The 19,066-nt window shown below is 55.2% G+C and overlaps 2 protein-coding genes across 11 annotated transcripts in view; one reads left to right on the top strand and one right to left on the bottom strand.

Moving 5' to 3' along the window:
• Positions 1 to 15,002, top strand: part of Hdac5 (histone deacetylase 5) — a 34,782-nt gene extending 19,780 nt beyond the window's left edge. For 9 of the 10 annotated variants that reach the window (XM_021213394.1, XM_021213396.1, XM_021213393.1 and 6 more), the window contains 24 exons: positions 3,756 to 4,015; positions 4,136 to 4,280; positions 4,368 to 4,482; positions 4,976 to 5,106; positions 5,265 to 5,411; positions 5,497 to 5,609; positions 5,928 to 6,059; positions 6,241 to 6,463; positions 7,926 to 8,137; positions 8,360 to 8,644; positions 9,305 to 9,476; positions 10,194 to 10,327; positions 10,638 to 10,758; positions 11,064 to 11,113; positions 11,275 to 11,382; positions 11,681 to 11,736; positions 11,838 to 11,925; positions 12,940 to 13,059; positions 13,293 to 13,390; positions 13,552 to 13,670; positions 14,060 to 14,193; positions 14,429 to 14,513; positions 14,629 to 14,794; positions 14,881 to 15,002. In XM_021213394.1, coding sequence (XP_021069053.1) covers positions 3,756 to 4,015; positions 4,136 to 4,280; positions 4,368 to 4,482; positions 4,976 to 5,106; positions 5,265 to 5,411; positions 5,497 to 5,609; positions 5,928 to 6,059; positions 6,241 to 6,463; positions 7,926 to 8,137; positions 8,360 to 8,644; positions 9,305 to 9,476; positions 10,194 to 10,327; positions 10,638 to 10,758; positions 11,064 to 11,113; positions 11,275 to 11,382; positions 11,681 to 11,736; positions 11,838 to 11,925; positions 12,940 to 13,059; positions 13,293 to 13,390; positions 13,552 to 13,670; positions 14,060 to 14,193; positions 14,429 to 14,513; positions 14,629 to 14,794; positions 14,881 to 14,920 — 3,254 coding nt within the window. In that variant the 3' untranslated portion in view covers positions 14,921 to 15,002. Of the gene's footprint in view, positions 1 to 3,755; positions 4,016 to 4,135; positions 4,281 to 4,367; positions 4,483 to 4,975; positions 5,107 to 5,264; positions 5,412 to 5,496; positions 5,610 to 5,927; positions 6,060 to 6,240; positions 6,464 to 7,925; positions 8,138 to 8,359; positions 8,645 to 9,304; positions 9,477 to 10,193; positions 10,328 to 10,637; positions 10,759 to 11,063; positions 11,114 to 11,274; positions 11,383 to 11,680; positions 11,737 to 11,837; positions 11,926 to 12,939; positions 13,060 to 13,292; positions 13,391 to 13,551; positions 13,671 to 14,059; positions 14,194 to 14,428; positions 14,514 to 14,628; positions 14,799 to 14,880 lie in introns of those variants that run through there. The other variant, XM_029545609.1, reaches the window with a different exon arrangement.
• A 1,640-nt stretch (positions 15,003 to 16,642) lies between these two features.
• The window catches only part of G6pc3 (glucose-6-phosphatase catalytic subunit 3), a 4,419-nt gene continuing 1,995 nt past the window's right edge, over positions 16,643 to 19,066 (bottom strand). The window contains exons 2-6 of the mRNA XM_021213212.1: positions 18,602 to 18,708; positions 18,176 to 18,266; positions 17,872 to 17,990; positions 17,515 to 17,656; positions 16,643 to 17,298 (exon numbers count right to left, since the gene is read on the bottom strand). Coding sequence (XP_021068871.1) covers positions 16,935 to 17,298; positions 17,515 to 17,656; positions 17,872 to 17,990; positions 18,176 to 18,266; positions 18,602 to 18,708 — 823 coding nt within the window. The 3' untranslated portion in view covers positions 16,643 to 16,934. The remainder of the gene's footprint in view (positions 17,299 to 17,514; positions 17,657 to 17,871; positions 17,991 to 18,175; positions 18,267 to 18,601; positions 18,709 to 19,066) is intronic.

The raw sequence follows: 19,066 nt of genomic DNA, 5'->3' as shown, positions 1-19,066 counted from the left end.
GTACCCCAGGCTGGCCTAGAATCTACTGTAGTTTTCTTGCTTCAGTTTTCTGAATGCTGGCATAAGCCACCATGGCTGCTTGTAGGTTTTGTCATTATTATCATTATTATTGTTGTTGTTGTTGTTTTGAGACAGGGTTTCTCTGTGTAGCCCTGGCTGTCCTGGAACTCACTCTGTAGACCAGGCTGGCCTTGAACTCACAGAGATCCACCTGCCTCTGCCTCCCTAGTGCTGGGATTAAAGTATTATTTTCTTTTTGAAGCAGGATCTCACTGAGTTACTGATTTCTGGCTTTCAACTCACAGTCCTATGGCCTCAGCCTCTTGAGTATCTAGAATGATAGTGTACAATCTCCAGTTCACCCCTTCAGTCTTAGACTAAGTCCAAACTGGCAGTGGGCATAGTTTCCCCATTTGTCCCTCCTTCTGAGGGACCTGGGCATCTCTTGTGCTGTAGAACCTCCTGGGCCGATGGGGTTCATGGGAAGAAGGGGCCCACTGGGTGAGAAGGAAGTGTCAGGAAAGTGTGGGCTCTGCCTGGTTATACCCACGAGATAGGCAGATCTGTTCCTTCTGAGCCAGAGCTTGGTATGGGCAGGGCCACTCTGATGGCTGGGCAGATAGCACTGCCCCCCCCATGCCCCCCCCCCCCGGCTGCTTGTACTGGGCCTTCAGCATGGAGACAGCATGGATCAGTTCACTCTTAAGGCTGCCACTCCCTGGAGGGAGCAAGGGTCTGAGTCCCCAGGGTAGGTGGCCAGTGCCTGTCCCTAGAACCTTGGTAACCTCTCCACAGGAAGTTCCTGGCATTGGCTCTGTCTGTTCTATGCAGGTCAGCAGGAGGCCTGGGGTGGGGATGGGGACAGGTGAACTAAGGACCCAGGGCCTTGCTGTCCCACATGATCTTGGCCTTTCAGGGGTCTTTGCTAACCTGAGCTCTCAGTCATCTTAGTGAATGGCACATGCCCTTCTGCCAACCCTTTCGTCTTTCCCAAAGTTCTCCAACCTTCCTAGGTCCACCAGGAGGCAGCCAAGAGCCTCTTCCTGTCCTGACACACCCACTTCCCCTTCCTAATGCTTTGAATGGCAGCTGCTGTCACCTGCTCTGTTCTTGCCAAGCTGACAGAGGGCACTGATCCTTAAGGGGATGCCAGGACAGTCAGGCTCTAGGTTCTGTGCCAGGCAGACTGCATTTTGGGGACCCCATTTCCTTTCTTCCCTGGCTTCCATCCTGAAAGGAGCCAGGTTGCTACCTGGCAAACTGTATGCTGGCCCAAATTAACATTCTCCTCCCGATTCCTGCTTGTATGGGAACAAGGCTGTGTGGCAGAGCCCTCTGGCTCTCCTGCCATGTGTATACCAATGGGGCTGTGGCACCCACTGCAACACATAGCCAGGCATCTCAGCAGTGCTAGTAGTGGGAGAGTCTTACATGAGCCCCTAGTTTTTCTGTAAGGTTCCTGTCAAAGAAGATAGCCTTGCCCATCACCATTCCAATTTGGGGCAGAGTTATCTGCTGGGATCCAGGATCTTTTAGACTCTTGCCCTTTCCTGGACTGATGGGCTAGCATCTAGCACTGCAAAGAGCACTAGGTAGAAGCCAGTCCACTTTTTGCTGGAGTGCTCAGTTTCAGGACCAAGCCACCTTTGGCTAGGAACCGATAGCCCTCCAGACATCTTAGGGCTTTGCTGATTGCTTCAGGGGCTGGGGAGGCTAGAGGCAGGCCAGCAGCTCCGTCATTGCTACCCTGCTTTTTACTCTGGTGCAGAGCACCCTTCATGTGGGTGCTGGAACAGGGCATGGGATAGAGGGAAAGTGAGAGACTGTGTGCCTGGGGGTGGGGGTGGGGGTGGGGGAGCATTGTGTATGTCTGTGTGCTTGACTCCACCCTTTTGGCCACATCTGGCTACTCCTGCAGATGTGGCTCTGGCCTGGTGGCCACAGAGTCGTCAGTGTGGCTGACAGAGAAACCACAGAGGAATGTGCTTAGCCTCTGTTGGGGGAGGAGTGGGTACTGAGAGACATCTTGCTCGGGCTCTGCACACACACATGGGCATGCATACACACACACACACACACACACACACACACACACACACACACACTCCTTTCTAGTGGGTCTCCCAGGCATATTAGACATAAAGCTGGCGTGGCTTGCCCCTGGCCTGGTGATGCCCTTCAGTGCTGTCTTCTCTGAGGACTCACTTAAGGGGAGGGGGCGGCCTGGGTCTGGTCTCTCTTTTAGTCGCCACCATCACATACCCTTCCCACTCTTGATGTAGGCTCAGGTGTAGGGGAGTGGGGATGGGAAGAGCCCTGAGCACTGGCAACCATCAGGATATCAGGGTTCTGTCTTCTCACTGCCTGGGATGCAGTGGGCACTTTGCTGGGGGACCATCTTCCTATCCCTGTGTAGCTTCCCCAGGCTAGAGTTAGGGAACGTAGGATTTTTCTTTGGAGAAGTAGAGAAGAAAGATGATGAGCCGGTGGTACAGCCTCTCTCGCTTCCTCCTTCCCAGGCGCTGGTATCCTGCCTTCCCCTTCCTGTTAGCTGTGGGTGGCTTTGTGGGGTATGGGTTGGGCTTGGGGCTCCCTGCTGGTATGGTGTTTGCCTGGTTGCCCTGGCAACTAGTGGGCAGTGATGTGGAATGACATTCAGTGGCCAGAGGGCAGTGCACGGAGATCAACAGGTCAAGACCCAACCTTCCCATAAGCCAGTTGGAACCTTTCCCCGTTCTGCGGCCCAGTGTCCATGAGGACCTCAGAAACACCCTGGACCACGTTTCTCTTTTCAGGGGGAGCTCCCCTGGTTGGGAGACTGAGGTCCTTGCCACAGCTCCAGGCCCCACTATGCGCCCCCCCCCATCACTCTTCTTCCTGTCTGATTCCCTTTCCTTTCCTGTCTCCTCCTCCCTCCTCCCTGCACGCCCATTCTCTCCCCCCTCCCCGCAACAGCTGCGGTTTGGCTTACTCTATATATAGCGGCATTTTCAGGGTAATTACAATAAAACTGTTGAAAGGAGATAATCCAACAGAGGAAGCCAGGCTGACTCCCAGTCCCATCTTGTCCCTGGCGTGGTGCGGCCCTGCACCTCCTTTCCCTGAGCCCTCCTGTTCCCATTGCGCCCCTCATGCCTGCCGCATTTCCCCCTTTGCCAACCTGCCTCTTTTGCCCTGGCTGAGATGAGACTGAGAGACCCACAGAGGACAGGCTGACTGGAAGGTCCCCACAGATTCGATCTCTGCTTCTCTCTTAGGTGGGGACAAGGCAGGGGACAGTGAGTGAAAGTGTATTTGATTCATATTGTGGTTCTTCAGTCACCTGGCTGTGTCTGGTCAAGTTACTCAAAACTCTCTCTGCCTCAGTTTCCTTATCTGTGAAACGGGTAATAATAATAGAATCAAACTGGTGTGTTCCTGTGCAGTTTAATGAATGGGCCATACATATAAAATGCCTGGCACTGACTGTCAGCGTGGCAGCCACTTTTCACACCCATGCATGCGTATGTTTGTTTGTTTGTTTTCCCCCTCGGACCCAAGGCCTTTGTGCATGCTGGGCTGGCCCTACCTGCAGCCCTGTTGCAGAGTTTCTTATTGAAGTTCGTGGCTTCAGTTTCACCTAAAGAAAGTGGAATGTAGAATCCAGGGTCTAGTGGACCTGTCGGGTAGTCTCCTGGGCTCTGAGACCAGGCTGTCCTGGCCTAGAGCAGTCTGGGGCTGGACCCACTGAAACCTTGTGTGTTTTGTGCCCACAGTGGAGGTGAAGCCTGTGCTGCCAGGAGCCATGCCTAGTTCCATGGGAGGTGGAGGCGGAGGTAGCCCCAGCCCCGTGGAGCTTCGGGGGGCTCTGGCGGGTCCCATGGACCCTGCGCTCCGGGAGCAGCAGCTGCAGCAAGAGCTCCTGGTCCTCAAGCAGCAGCAGCAGCTCCAGAAGCAGCTCCTGTTTGCCGAGTTCCAGAAGCAGCATGACCACCTGACGCGGCAGCACGAGGTCCAGCTGCAGAAGCACCTCAAGGTGAGCCAGGGGAGCTCAGGGGCCACAAGGGGCCCAAGCAACCCTGCCTGGGCCCAGCTCACCCCGCCTCTGCCCTCCCTCTCTCTCTCCCTCCCTCCCTCCCTCCCGCACCCACCGCAGCAGCAGCAGGAGATGCTGGCGGCTAAGAGGCAGCAGGAGCTGGAGCAGCAGCGGCAGCGGGAGCAGCAGCGGCAGGAGGAGCTGGAGAAACAGCGGCTGGAGCAGCAGCTGCTCATCCTGCGCAACAAGGAAAAGAGCAAAGAGAGTAAGGCCCATGGGCGGCTCCTCGGCCCCGCCGCGCCTCCGCAGCCCCGGCTCCAGGCACCAGGCTCAGCTGTGCCCTGTCCCGTAGGTGCCATCGCCAGCACCGAGGTAAAGCTGAGGCTCCAGGAATTCCTGTTGTCCAAGTCAAAGGAGCCCACGCCCGGCGGCCTCAACCATTCCCTCCCACAGCATCCCAAATGCTGGTAATGGCTCTGGGGGACAAGGGTGGACAGAAGGGTCCTGCTCAGGGGCTGCCTGGTTATAGGGGAACCCTGCCTTGCAACCATAGTTCTGTAGTCTATTCTAGGAGGGGAGCTCCCCATCCCACTTCTCTTCTTCCCCTTCTCAGGGTCCATGTTTCTCTCTGTAATGTCCAGCCTTAGTTCCCTGAGGAGTTTCCACTCATGCAGCCCTTCCATAGCTCTACTTTGCTATGCTGGGTGTGGTAACATATGTCTATAGTTACAGAACTCAGGAGATAGAGGCAGAAGGGATATGGGTTCAAGTGCTAGCCTGGACAACGTAGCAAATCTGAGGCCAGCCTGGGCTACATGAGACCTTGTTTCAAAAAAAAAAAACCAAAATATAAAAACAAAATCTTCCAAGCCAAACAGCTAGCTACCAGGTGGCAGGGCGGGGGTGGGGCAAGTGGTCAGGGGTCCACAGTGACCTGGATCTGCTTCCACCCCACCCCAGGGGAGCCCACCACGCTTCTTTGGACCAGAGTTCCCCTCCCCAGAGCGGCCCTCCTGGGACGCCTCCCTCCTACAAATTGCCTTTGCTTGGGCCCTATGACAGCCGTGATGACTTTCCCCTCCGTAAAACGGGTATGTGAGTCCTGGCTCCCGGGAATGAGGCTTCTAGGGTAGAGGTGGGCAAAGGCAGCACTGCTGCTGCTGCTGCTCAGAGTTGCCCTGGACCGGGCTGGGCTGGGCCTCAGGTTTCTGTGTAGATGAATCCTGAACCCTGCCACTCTCTTCTCCAGCCTCGGAACCCAACTTAAAAGTACGTTCGAGGCTAAAACAGAAGGTAGCGGAGAGGAGAAGCAGTCCCCTCCTGCGTCGGAAGGACGGCACTGTTATTAGTACTTTTAAGAAGAGAGCAGTTGAGATCACAGGCACGGGGCCTGGGGGTAAGATCTCTCCTGTCCTAACGGTGAAGGGCTGGGAGGAGGGGTGGCTCAAAGCAGGCCCAGGTGACAGCCGCTTCTCCTGTAGTGTCGTCCGTGTGTAACAGTGCGCCCGGCTCTGGCCCCAGCTCTCCCAACAGTTCCCACAGCACCATCGCTGAGAACGGCTTTACTGGCTCAGTCCCCAACATCCCCACTGAGGTACAGGACTGACCCAGGCCCTGGGGGTGGGGTAGGGGACACAGAGGCACTTGATTTCTTTTGGAAGGAGGAGTTTGGCTCTTTTCTGGACTTGAGTGCTCAGCCAAGATGCCTCTGTGTACATTTGGAGGGTTCTTGCCTGGATGTGTTGCCTGAAAAGAGATTTGGCCCACAGGCTCCTGAAGGGCTCTGATCTCTGTCACCCTTGCTTGGGGCTCAGGTCCGGGAGTGAGAGACCAATCAGAGTCCTTGGCCTTGGTCTAGGCTGCCCTCCTTGGCTGTCTCTCTCTTCATGGTCTTCTCTCCCGATTTCTCTAGATGATCCCTCAGCACCGGGCCCTCCCTCTGGACAGTTCCCCAAACCAGTTCAGCCTCTACACGTCTCCTTCTCTACCCAACATCTCCCTAGGGCTGCAGGCCACTGTCACTGTCACCAACTCGCACCTCACCGTAAGTACAGGGCATGAATCCTAGTTAGGACATTGACCTTACCGAGGCCCCAAGGGAGCCGAGACAGCTCGACCTGATCTGGTGGGAGGGCAGAGAGTACCTGAGGGATGCTGGTCCAGAGTTGGCAAGACGGGCAGTATCAGTCTGTGCCTTATCTGTCATCACCCTCCAACTTCACCAGGCCTCCCCGAAGCTGTCAACACAGCAGGAGGCTGAGAGGCAGGCCCTTCAGTCCCTGCGGCAGGGCAGCACACTGACCGGCAAGTTCATGAGCACATCCTCCATCCCTGGCTGCCTGCTGGGAGTGGCACTGGAGGGCGACACAAGCCCCCATGGGCACGCTTCCCTGCTGCAGCACGTTTTGCTGCTGGAGCAGGCCCGGCAACAGAGCACGCTCATAGCAGGTGAGTAGGTGAACGGTGTGCCGGGGAAGGGGTGTTTGGCTCTCATAGGGTCTCAAGTCAGGCCTATCTCTTAGGGAAAAGGAGCCAGGGATACTCTCCAGCCCTGCCACAACCATCAGCCATATCAGTGATTTCTTCCACATTCTGAAAGCATCAGGTACCAGTGTTTGGTATGCCAGGCAGTCGGCAGAACTTGCCGCAGTTACCGAGTTCATTCATACCCCAGAGCAGAGCTGGCCAGAAGGAATAGTGCAAACCATACTTGGTTTATTTAGTTAGGTTTTTGGTTTGCTTTGTTTTGAGTTATTGTGTCACTGTATAGCCCAGGTTGGCCTAAAACTCATGGCTATTTCCTTTCCCCAGCCTCTAGTAATCCAGGCTGGGATTACAGACACAAAATAGGCACCTGGCTACAAACCATACCTGTGACCTAAAACTCTCTGGGAGCCACATTAAAAAAAAAAAATTATAGAAGGTTTGAAGGCAGCTTACTGGGTCAGGTGATTGCCATGCCAGTTGTGGGGACCTGAGTTCATGTAAAGCCAGTGCTCATGTAAAGCCAGACACAGCCGCCCAAGTTTGTACCCCTAGGACTCCCACGGTGAGACGGAGGCAGAGATAGGGGAATCCTTAGGAGCTCCCAGACCAGCTGGCCTGGTACGCATGACAGTAAACAGTAAGAATGCCGGGTTAAACAAGATGGAAGGCAAGGACTGTCATCCCAGGCTGTCCTCTGACCTCCACATGCCCTGCTGTACCCACGCGCATGTAGACATACGTACACACCTGTATGTCTATTCCCCCCCCCCCTTTTTTTTGAGACACAGTCTTATTATATAGCCCTGGCAGGCCTCAAACTCCCTGCATAGACCAGGCTAGCCTCTAACTCGGAGATCTACCTGCACTTTGCTGGAATTAAAAGCGGGTGCCCCTGAGCCCAGCAACATTTTTTTTTCTTAAAGAAATGGGTAGAATTAATAATATCTATTTGACATCTATCTAGAACACTGTTACCGTTTCTGTTTTTGTTTCATGCTGAGCTTCAGAATCCCATGTGTGTTTCATATGTCAATTTAGGCCATGCTTCCAGGGCTCAGCCACATATGGTCCATGGCACTGACAGCGGACAGCATTAGGCAGTCAGCCCTTAGTACCGACCAACGTGCTTAGGGGTTCCTTGGCCTAGAACTTCTCAGCCTGGTTGGATCTGCAAAGTCTGTCGGCAGGGATATCTTGTTGCAGTTGGAGAGGCTAGTCTTTGTTCCCGTGTATGGTGAGCCCAGGACTACCTGTGTACTCTGGCAAGCCAAAGGGATGGAGAGGTGACCCTAGGAAGGCTTGCTGGTGCCAGTGGCTCTGAGCTCACTCTTAAGGTTATAAGGAGGAGAGAGGAAGGGGCTCAGCCCCAGGGACAGGGTGCCCCCCCCCAAATAGCGCTTACTCTCCTTTTCTGCCTCCGTAGTGCCACTCCATGGGCAGTCCCCATTGGTGACGGGTGAACGTGTGGCCACCAGCATGAGGACGGTGGGTAAGCTGCCGAGGCACCGACCTCTGAGCCGCACTCAGTCCTCCCCACTGCCGCAGAGTCCCCAGGCCCTGCAGCAGCTGGTCATGCAGCAGCAGCACCAGCAGTTCCTAGAGAAGCAGAAGCAGCAGCAGATGCAGCTGGGCAAGGTACGTGCAGATAGGCGACGGCCTGGGCTACCCAGGAGTGACCCAGGCTGGCAAGACATGCGAGGCCAAGCCTGGGGAGCAGGGCGCTTCAAGGTTTCCACTGCACATGGAATCGTGCGGGCTGGTGCCAGGCTGGGAGAGGGAGAGAAGGGGAGCAGACCTACCTGGGCTGAAGGTTGCCATGGCCACCCCCATCCCAGACGGTGTGCTTTCCTCTATCAGATCCTTACCAAAACTGGGGAGCTGTCAAGGCAGCCCACCACTCACCCTGAGGAGACAGAGGAGGAGCTGACAGAACAGCAGGAGGCCTTGCTGGGAGAGGGGGCCCTGACCATGCCCCGGGAAGGCTCTACAGAAAGTGAGAGCACCCAGGAAGACCTAGAAGAGGAGGAGGAGGAGGAGGAGGAAGAAGAGGAGGAGGACTGCATTCAGGTCAAGGATGAGGATGGCGAGAGTGGTCCTGATGAGGGCCCTGACTTAGAAGAGTCCAGTGCTGGTTACAAAAAGGTACCTCCCACCTACCGTCTTTCCTCAGTCTCTGACTTCCACTCTTGGTTGTTGGTTCCCAGTGGTGTAGTTGCCAGGCCTTGAGCAGCTTTCTAAAGAAAAGAGGAGTGGAGAGACTAGGAGGGAGTGGGAGGGGGCTCCTGTGTGGTCCCTGAGCCGTGCCTGTCTGTCAGTCTCCCTTGGTGACTGCCCTTGTCTTTTAACTGTGTGACTGTGCTTGTGCGTGCGTGCGTGTGTGCGTGCACATGGTCTGTGTGTATCTGCGTTTGTGCCTGCGTTGCTGGTTGTGCGTTGGTCTCTGCGTGCATGTGTACACACACGCCCCCACTGTTACTACAGTGTGCCTTGAGCCTAGTGCGCTCCATTCATTGCGGACACAGCCCCAAGCCCTCAGGCCTGACTCATCCCGCCCCCTCCCACCCCCGCCCCTCGCAGCCTCTTACCTCAATGCTACTATTTGGGGTGACTCATCACATCCCCCATCTTTCCCGTCATCGTGTAGGAGATGGCAAGCCTGGAGCATCTCCTGTCCCTGGAGGGAGCAGGTGGGAGGAGGTGGTGGAAGAAGGAGACTTGGGGGCCCTCTGGAGGCTGAAAGGGCCCTGTACTCAGCCCCATCCAGACTGAGCCTTACACAGGCCTCTTCCTACTCCTTTCCAGTTGTTCGCAGATGCCCAGCAGTTACAGCCCCTCCAGGTGTACCAGGCACCCCTCAGCCTGGCCACTGTGCCTCATCAGGCCTTGGGCCGCACCCAGTCCTCACCTGCTGCTCCTGGGAGCATGAAGAGCCCCACAGACCAACCCACTGTGGTGAAGCACCTCTTCACCACAGGCAAGCCCTAACGCTGCTCATCCTATCCTTTCCCCGTGCACCTACTTGGGCTAAGAGATGCCACAGCCACCCCCTCCCCCAGCTGCCCCAGATGCCGTGCTTTCTTCTCCCAGATCCTTAGCAAAACTGCACGGAGGGGAAAGGGGTCTTCACCTCTCCCTGTGTACCACAGTTCTTCATGGGAGCAGCAGTAGCTTCTTTGCCAGCAGGAGGGTGGGCAGCCTTGACCCTGCTCCCTGGGGCAGCACTGTCTCCTCGGTGCCCCACACTCCCCGCCTAGGGTGTTTGCTTCTGCACCATCTTCCCACACGTCCTGGAGCCTTGGGTGGAACCCACTGTCTCTTTTAGTTTTTGCTCTTCTAGCCTCCTGTCCACCTTCCCCCCCCCCGCCCCCCGTAAGGTTGACAGTAGGCCTCAGGAGAATCCCAAGAGGTTGCCGCAGGCTGGGCTCTGATAGGACACAGACTTGCAGCAGATGGCTTTATCTCGCCAGTGGGGGACAGTGCCCGGGCCAACATGTTGGGGGAAGGAGGGACATACCCTAGGGGGATGCAGAGGGCAGGGATTGGGACCAGCGGCAGCCAGGCTGTGTTTGACAAGTGGAATTTCAGGAGAGGAAAGAGGATACCCAGGTGGGTGTTAGTGGGTAGCTGGGATAGCCAGCGATAAGGTAAGGGTTCAGAACAGTTGTGGCTGACACCAGGGTCTGTGGCTCAGGTGTGGTCTATGACACGTTCATGCTGAAGCATCAATGTATGTGCGGAAACACACACGTGCACCCAGAGCACGCCGGCCGCATCCAGAGCATCTGGTCCCGGCTGCAGGAAACTGGCCTGCTCAGCAAGTGTGAGGTGAGAGAGCCCCCTGCCTTCAGCCTTCTCAGTGGTTCCCTGCTAGCGAAGCCCCTCCCACGCCCTAGCCCTCCAGCTTGTTCTGAGACTTCCTCAGTTCTATCCCTTGTGTCTGCTTCTCTCCTGGTCCCCAGCTAACCTGGGGAAGAGTTCTGGAATGAGAGAGGAGGGGGTCTCTCAAGGGTCAGGGCATAGTTATTCCAAATCCCTTAGTTCTCCAGGAAGTTGGCTCTGTGAGCATTGGGCTGTAGTTGTCAAGAGAGCTGAGCCTTGTCAACAGTCTCTGGCCTCTCTTGACCTCCTCTGGCAGCGGATCCGGGGTCGTAAAGCCACACTGGATGAAATCCAGACCGTGCACTCTGAGTACCACACCCTGCTCTATGGGACCAGCCCCCTTAACCGGCAGAAGCTGGACAGCAAGAAGCTGCTTGGTAAGCTACGGGACATGGTCCCACATGTGCCCCAAGTCCGAGTGTGAGAGTCCTAGAGACCACCAAGCCAGAGTAGGCAGTGGTCCGAGTGGGTGTCATTAGCATGGGTACTGATTGAACATACTGTGGGCCTGGCGTCAGGCATAAGGGTGGACCTGATGGCTGTAAGTGATGTATTTGCTTCTAGAGGTAGGTCATCTCCCCAGAACAGGAGCTAGAGGCTCTAAGCTGGCATGGACTATGCAGTCCGTGCCAACTGGCAACTGGGACACCTTTCAGAGCATTTCTGTCTCTCTGCCCGGCAGGCCCCATCAGCCAGAAGATGTATGCCATGCTGCCCTGTGGGGGCATCGGGGTGAGTTGGATCTCTGGGAGTGGGAGTGGCAAATGGCTTTCCCAGCTTGGCCCCTTCCTCCCCCATTCCCGTGGCTGCTGGCCTGCTCTCTGGTGCCCACTCCCATTCCTCCCCCCACCCCTACAGAGGGCACACTGAAGCCCGATCTCCTGCCCCTGCAGGTGGACAGTGACACGGTGTGGAACGAGATGCACTCCTCTAGTGCCGTTCGAATGGCAGTGGGCTGCCTGGTGGAGCTGGCCTTCAAGGTGGCTGCAGGAGAGCTCAAGGTAAGGATATATAAGGACATAGGCGACTCTGTCCTTTGCAACATTTACGTCTTGAGTGCTAAGATGGGAAGGAGCTGCAGGGACAGCCGTGGTGTGAGGGTCATGAGGGACCAAGTAGGCACTAAGGCCTGAGACTCTTGTGTTTATCTGCAGGAGAGAGGCAGCTGTTCGCCTGGGGGGCCTGCAGCTGGCGTTTATAAAAGTGTATTTGTTTTCCCATCACTGTCTGGCTTGTGCTTCTCTCCTGAGTCTGTCTACCCTGGCTTTCCTGACTGCTGTCCTTCTGCTTGTACTTCAGAATGGATTTGCTATCATCCGGCCCCCAGGACACCATGCTGAAGAGTCCACAGCCATGTGAGTAGCACTCTGACCTGACCCTCGCCCTCCGCCATCTTTCCCGCCTTTCACATGACTCAAGCTGAGCCCCCGCTCTCTCCTCCTCCCCGCACCCTCAGGGGATTCTGCTTCTTCAACTCTGTCGCCATCACAGCGAAACTCCTGCAGCAGAAGCTGAGCGTGGGCAAGGTCCTCATCGTGGACTGGGTAGGCAGTGGGGCTGGGGTGCCTGGGCAGGGCAGGGCAGAACTGTAGCAGCGAAGGGCTTCAGAAGGGTCCCGCCTTCGGGCAGCCCGCTGCACTTCTGGGTGGCACTAGGACCCAGTCCTTGGCCTCATATAGATTGATAATATCCTTCCTGCTTCAGCAACAGGAGGGCCCTTTATTCCGATAGGGTGGCTCCTCCCCGTGAGACCCCAGTTTTTACCCTTATTTATCCTATGCTCCCACTAGCAGCCTCCAACAGCCAGCTGTCTTCTTACCTTGAGCATTGGGGACAGAGATGCTCCCACTACTGCCAGAACCCATTTTCCTCCCTGCCCTTTCCATAGGGCCTGCTGTGTGCCAGGAACCTGACACTGCGCACTGCTCACAGCCACCCCTAGCACTGCAAAGTAGTCATCCCTTTCTCTTACTTATCGAGGAGGACACTGTGTGGGTTACTTAGCTGGGCTGCCACACCTCCTCCGCTCCTGAGGCTGTGGGTGTTCCTTAACCTCCACAGAGGGAAAAGCATACACACTGCTCTCTTGGCTCCAGGCATCACTAGGCAGTTGGTCAGCGAGGGTAGAGTTTTTGAGACCCAATTTTGGTTTAGAAACTGCTGTGTTCAGATGTGATGTACAGTTATCATCGCCGCACTCGGGAGGCCAAGGCAGGAGAACCGAGAGTTCAAGGCTAGCCTGCTCTATCTAGTGAGATCCTGTCTGGAAATAAAGGGAATTCGTGTCAATGTTGGATCCTGCTTTAGAATTTATTTGCCTATGTTAAATTTCTTACCAGCCTGAGGTTCCCTTGCACTTCAGTGGAATGGGTTCTGCAGGGAGATAAACCATATTCATCCCATGGCTGTAGAGCCTGGATTCAGTGTCACAGACCCGGAGCCACTGGTGGGCTCGTCTTCAGAGCTAATGGTAGGGTGGGTGGGGAAGAGCTGGCATGCTGAGCTTTGGATTAGAGCTTAGACTGTCGCCCAAAGCACCCTCCCCTGTCCCTCATCAGGACATTCACCATGGCAACGGCACCCAGCAAGCATTCTACAACGACCCCTCCGTGCTCTACATCTCCCTGCATCGCTACGACAACGGGAACTTCTTTCCAGGCTCTGGGGCTCCTGAAGAGGTACAGTTCCTAGGCCCCGTTTGGTGTCCGGGGAAGTAACCGGCTAGGACCTGGCAGGAAACCACAGAAATCTGTTCGTGGTACTGGTTCCCCTGTCGTCTGAGGTTTCCCAGTGGAAGGATCATACAGGTCTGACTGCCAGCTGAGCAAAGCAGTGGTCAAAAGAGGCAAGGGTTGGGGCAGTGTTCGGGGTGGCCAGGCAGTCATAGCAACTTCTCCTACCTTATCGCCAGGTTGGTGGAGGGCCAGGTGTGGGGTACAACGTAAATGTGGCGTGGACAGGAGGTGTGGATCCCCCCATTGGAGATGTGGAATACCTGACAGCCTTCAGGTGGGGACTGAGAAGGGCCAAAGGAGGGGTGGGGCCCTGAGCTGGCAGGGGCAGCAGGCACTCAGTTGGGGCGGTGGAGGGGTATGGCCTCGATAGAGAACAGAGTGTGGCGAGGCGCAGCCTGGCCTCTGCTGGCATCAGCTTGGGCCATCCCTTTACAGGACAGTGGTGATGCCCATTGCCCAGGAGTTCTCACCTGACGTCGTCCTAGTCTCCGCTGGGTTTGATGCTGTTGAAGGACATCTGTCTCCACTGGGTGGCTATTCTGTCACCGCCAGATGTGAGCCTACTAGGGGTCTGGGAGGGTGTGGAACACTGAAGTACAGGAGACAGAGAAGAGTTAGCATGACAGGGAGCAAGACTTAGAGCCATCTTGCTAGTTCTACCCACTCCTCTGCCAGCCCTGGTGTGGGCCCCAGGTAGAAGTGGAGTAGCAACAAAGTATCTTCCACTGAAGCTCTCTGGCCTTGATCTTCCCGGGATGCTCTGAGAGGATCCAGATACATTCCATGTTAGCCTGTTCTCCATTAAGTTCACTGATGTTTCACTTCCGTTGCTGTCTCATTTTGTGCTATTTGTCTGGTCTCTTGATGTTTGTTTGTTTCTTCTTCTTTCTTTCTCTTCGATACAATTTACCATGCATCCTTCTCTCTTTACTCCTGTGTAAAGGTTTTGGGCACTTGACCAGGCAGCTCATGACACTGGCGGGGGGCCGGGTGGTGTTGGCCCTGGAGGGAGGCCACGACTTGACCGCCATCTGTGATGCCTCTGAGGCCTGTGTCTCGGCTCTGCTCAGCGTGGAGGTGAGCGTGGGACAGCCAGGTGGGGACTGATGGGTCAGCAGGGACATCCGCTTCTCTGGGGTCTTTGGGGTTTACCTAGGTCTGAAAGCACTTGGCCGGGGAAGGCTTTCTGACCAGGGCTTCCTCCTAAAAGCCTGTGCTTGCCAGCACTGGAATGCTGGGCTGGATGGGGACAGTCAGAGAGCTAAGCATCGCTCCTCATCCCACTCTAAGCCTGCTCTTCTTTCTCTGCCAGCTGCAGCCCTTGGATGAAGCAGTCTTGCAGCAAAAGCCCAGCGTCAATGCGGTTGCCACACTAGAGAGAGTCATCGAGATCCAGAGTGCGTGGGCACAGGCAGAGGGGCTCTTAACCTGCTGCTGAGGCAGAGCTTATGGGAGTGGGCTACTTCTGGATCAGTCTGCTCTCCCTGAACCTGTCTGTCCCTCTTGCCATAGGCAAACACTGGAGCTGCGTACAGAGGTTTGCCGCTGGTCTGGGCTGCTCGCTGCGGGAGGCTCAGACAGGTGAGAAAGAGGAGGCCGAGACTGTGAGCGCCATGGCCCTGCTTTCCGTGGGGGCTGAGCAGGCCCAGGCTGTTGCCACTCAAGAGCACAGCCCCAGGTAAGCAGCTGCGTGTCCCATCCCTCTGCCCTGGCCTACCATCATGTTCTCTACTCAGTGCTCTCTCCCTGTGTTTGTCCCCACAGGCCAGCAGAGGAGCCCATGGAGCAGGAGCCTGCCCTGTGACACCCTGGCCCCCATCCCTCTGGGCTTCATCATTGTGATTTTGTTTATTTTTTCTATTAAAAACAAAAAGTCACACATTCAACAAACGTGTGCTGTGTGGGTCTCTCAGCCTTACCCGCCTCCAAGCTGTTTCAGCCCTCCTCCCACTCCACGGGCCCTGGGTCAGCTTTCGAATCCATTCCTTCTATGGGGCATTGGGTGCAGCACCCACTTTGTACCCCATACTCAATTCCCCTTACTCTTCTACCATGGACAGTGTTCCGGGCAGTACTGCCAACTCTGGAGCTGCCTGAGATGGGAACAGTAATTGGTGCCTGGGCTTTGGTGGGCTTTTCGGGGAATGCCTTAATTTGAAATCTTCCCCTCTCCACCCTCAGGATGATGTACTACCATTTAAGATGCAGAGTGGAGGCAAGGTCGGCATCCACCCCATACTTCCCCTTCCTCTCTATCCCCTCACCATTCTGTAGACCCTTCTCTCCGACCTCAGCACTCAAGACTTGTGCCCAGGATGTGGGCCTTAGATTTGTGGCCAGGTTTCTTGTCTCTTACTCCTGGGTAACCTAGGAGCTCAGAGGGTACAGGGTGGTGTGCAGCTGGGTTAGGAGGGGCCAGGAGGACCTGCGTATGCAGGCAGGTTCTCCACTTTTTTCTATTAAACTCTATGTCTTGTGCTGGGCCAGCATAAGGAGGGGAGAAGGTAGATCCTGCGTGGGGGCTTCAAGTTCATGCAAGCCCCTCTGATGTTCTGGGCCAGATTTTCTCCATTCATCAGCCTGCTGCAAGCAGAAGGATCAAGATCCAGCTCCCTTCTGGAGCCTTTTTGCTTTGAAACCTGGGGATCATGAAAGACAGGGTAGATATAGTTCTAGAATGGACAGGGCCAGAACCCTGTCTAGAAGCCACCCCTGTCCCTCAGAGGTGTGTGTGGGGGTATCAGTCAGCTCTCAGCAGGAGGCTGTTAGGAGCTGTTCATCTTTTCCAGTAGCCCTGTGTCCAGAGGCTGGAGCCCACAGACTTCCAGTGAATGTGGTCTAGCCTGTAGGAAACCAAAGATGGAAAATGGTTCCTAGGGGGCCAATTCTTCTTCCCCTATACCACATCCCCAGGGCTCAGCTATCTGTTTCCATATTGTCCGGATGGGGCCTGAACAGGGCTGAGGGAGCTGGGAAGTCCCACCACTATTAGTTTGCTGTGTGTTTGCTGTCTGCATCCTCCTTGCACTGAGCCAGAGGCCTCCCACTCTCTCCCTGTGGGCTGGTCTTGTCCCACTCCTGCTTTGTCTCCCCTGACATGGATTTTTGGTTAAGTATTTTGTATCCCAACACACTGTTAGTTCTTCGTGTAAATAAACTTGTTTGTGGCAGTGCCTTCTGGGAATAATGTCTGATCTGTGGGCTCCCAAATGGGAGTGAAAGCTCTCACTCCTTTCCTAGCCAAAATGCTGCCCTTTCTCCACTCTTGGACCAGAAGTCCGTCTGAGAAGCTGGAGGCCAGGGAGGGAGATCTGTCCTAGTGGGGAAGGCTGGGTTCCAGTGAACTGTCACTACCATATCTCATCTTGTCTGCTGTGGCTTTGGTGGGGAGGAGGCGGGATAGGTCCCAGCTGAGCTTCCAGCCCCCTTTGACTTTTGTCTTTGTAGAGTCAGGAATGGGGTGGAGGCTCCATTGGTACTTATAGAGGCGAGGTCGGTGGAGATGTGAGCACAGACAAGAAAAAAATTCACAAGTTCCAAGGGATTTATTGGGGTCTTCCCGAGCAGCCTGTCAGCGTCAGGAGCCCAGCTCCCCCTCCCCACCAGGCCTCCTGTTGCTTTTGCTTCGTGGGGACCTGGGGGATGGCTTAGCCTCCTGGAAACAGAGGTCCTTCTTTAGAAGGGAGCTAAGACTGCAAAGCATGAGACAGAAATGAAGTTCAAGGTGAGCGGGCCTGCTCCGAGCCCAGGAAAAGGGCTGTCTCTTAGAGTGTGGTGGTCGAGGAGTGTTGTCTTTGGGGCAAGGGAGGCAAAACACATCAAGAGGAGCGAATGGGCGGTGCTTCCTGGGCACTCAATGTGTGCACCACCCAGGGCACGAGGGCCAAGACCAGGCACGGCCAGAGGGTATACTTGAGGAAGTTGAAGATGTAGAAGAGGCTGATCTGAGGTGGGTAGCCCAGCCACTCCAGGAAGACCAGCAGCCCCATGGCCAGCACAAAGCAAGCTATTTTCTGGCCATTCCCTAGGTGTGCCCGCCGTATCTGGGCATAGCAGGGAGTGTGGAGGGCAATGCCCAGACCCAGGGCAGATCCCGAGTCACGGCTCAGTGAGGCAAAGGGCCGACTGTCCATGTGCACCCACTCGGGCCGTTCACACCACTTGGAAGCCAGGTTGATGGACCTGTTGGGAGGAAGAGTCTTTGCTAGGGGAGCCTGGGATCCAGAGAGCCACTGGCTCGTAGCCATCTCACAAAGGGGGCTGCTCCCATGTGTTATGACCCCATATCTCTGTCTAGAAACAGTTAATGCATGTTTCTATAGTCAACTGAGATCTACCACCTAGGTACAGGTGAGACAGGACAGGGCCTGGCTGCCCAGACTCTAAAGTAGGACTTACCAGGAAAGATCTAGGCCCAGTGTAAAGAGAGTCCAATACATGAGGCTGGCGCCCAGCATGAGGGCCAGAGCAGTCAACCCATAAAAGCTAAGTTCCCGCTCCATGGGCACCCGGGGACTCATTAGCCAGCCAAGGGCAGCACCTAAGGGAACGGGACAAAACCAGTTTCAAGATGTTTGGGGGAAATGACCCAGCCCCTCACCTGCAATTCATCTCAGCAGGAGAACAAACTAAGACAGAGGTGGGGACCTTGAGGTTGGCTCTACAGAAGTCGGGACTGCTAACAAGTTCCTAGACTGGTCCTCCCATTGCCAAAGACACCCTCTTGGGGGTCACCCTTTTGCCCCAGTTGCTTACCAACAATAAGGCCGGCCAACACTTGGTGAGGGAAATGTGCTAAGAGGAAGACCCGAGATAGGCCGACTGCCAATAGGAAGGTACAATAAGCCAGGCTAGGAATCACTCTCACCCAGGGGCTGAAAAGAAGAGAGACAAGTGGCTCAAGGGACGTCCAACAGGGCTTGACTTTCCTCAGCATCCAAACCCTTAAGAGTTTGAGCCAACACCCCCAGGTCACCACAACTCCAGCTTCCAAACTAACATGCTGTGGAGATTTTAGAATCCAGAATGCTCCTACTAGTGGGCCATACTAAGGTCATACCTGCGGGACCGAGAAGCCACCTGAGAAGAAATGGCTGTCATTATGGGCCAAAGAGCCGCTCCTGTGATCATGCAGTGGCCAGAGGGGCTGCCTGCCAGGAGATCCAGAAAGAAGCTCATGGTGAAAAAACACAAGCGGAAACCCAGGAGCCCATGGTGACCCCTCAAGACATCCCCCCTCAGATGTAAAGGCAGCTTTCCCCAGTACCAGCCCATCATTCCCTCTTGCCCGATGCCAAGACTCTGGCTTTATGAGGTGAACAGCTGACATGAGCCACATCGCTCAACCTGATCTCCCCAGGGTTTGTTTGCTGGACCAGGAACTAAGAGGCTGGGCCTGTTTGGACCACCCTAGCTGGAGTATATGCAAATGTTTACCGGGACCCTAACCACACTAGGGATGGGAGGAAGCTGGAACATTTCCCACCTGGACCAGTCTCACAAGAAGAAGGGAACTGGTGAATCTGGACGGGAGTCTGGGTGTAGAACCCGGATTCATGCACCCACCAAAAGGGCCTATCTCCAAACAGAAACCTGGAAGAGACAAGATACAAGACCATATAACACACACTTTGCTAGAAGGATAGAAGGGGTGGGCAGGATCTGGAGGGCCTGCTTGGTGGCCTCAGAAGGGCACTCTGATTCTAGCTATCACTTTACCGTGATTGTTTTTTTTTTTTTTTTTTTTTTAATCTTTGGAACGAAATGAAACACGCATTTTTCCTTTTAAAGTGATATGGAGCCGGGCAGTGGTGGCGCATGCCTTTAATCCCAGAACTCGGGAGGCAGAGGCAGGAGGATTTCTGAGTTCGAGGCCAACCTGGTCTACAGAGTGAGTTCCAGGACAGCTAGGGCTACACAGAGAAACCCTGTCTCGTAAAACCAAAAAGTG

This window comes from Mus pahari, chromosome 14 (assembly GCF_900095145.1).
Source record: "Mus pahari chromosome 14, PAHARI_EIJ_v1.1, whole genome shotgun sequence".
NCBI classification, from domain to species: Eukaryota; Metazoa; Chordata; class Mammalia; order Rodentia; family Muridae; genus Mus; species Mus pahari.
The sequence above is the reverse complement of the archived record's forward strand: the minus strand, read 5'-3'. Positions and strand labels throughout refer to the sequence as shown.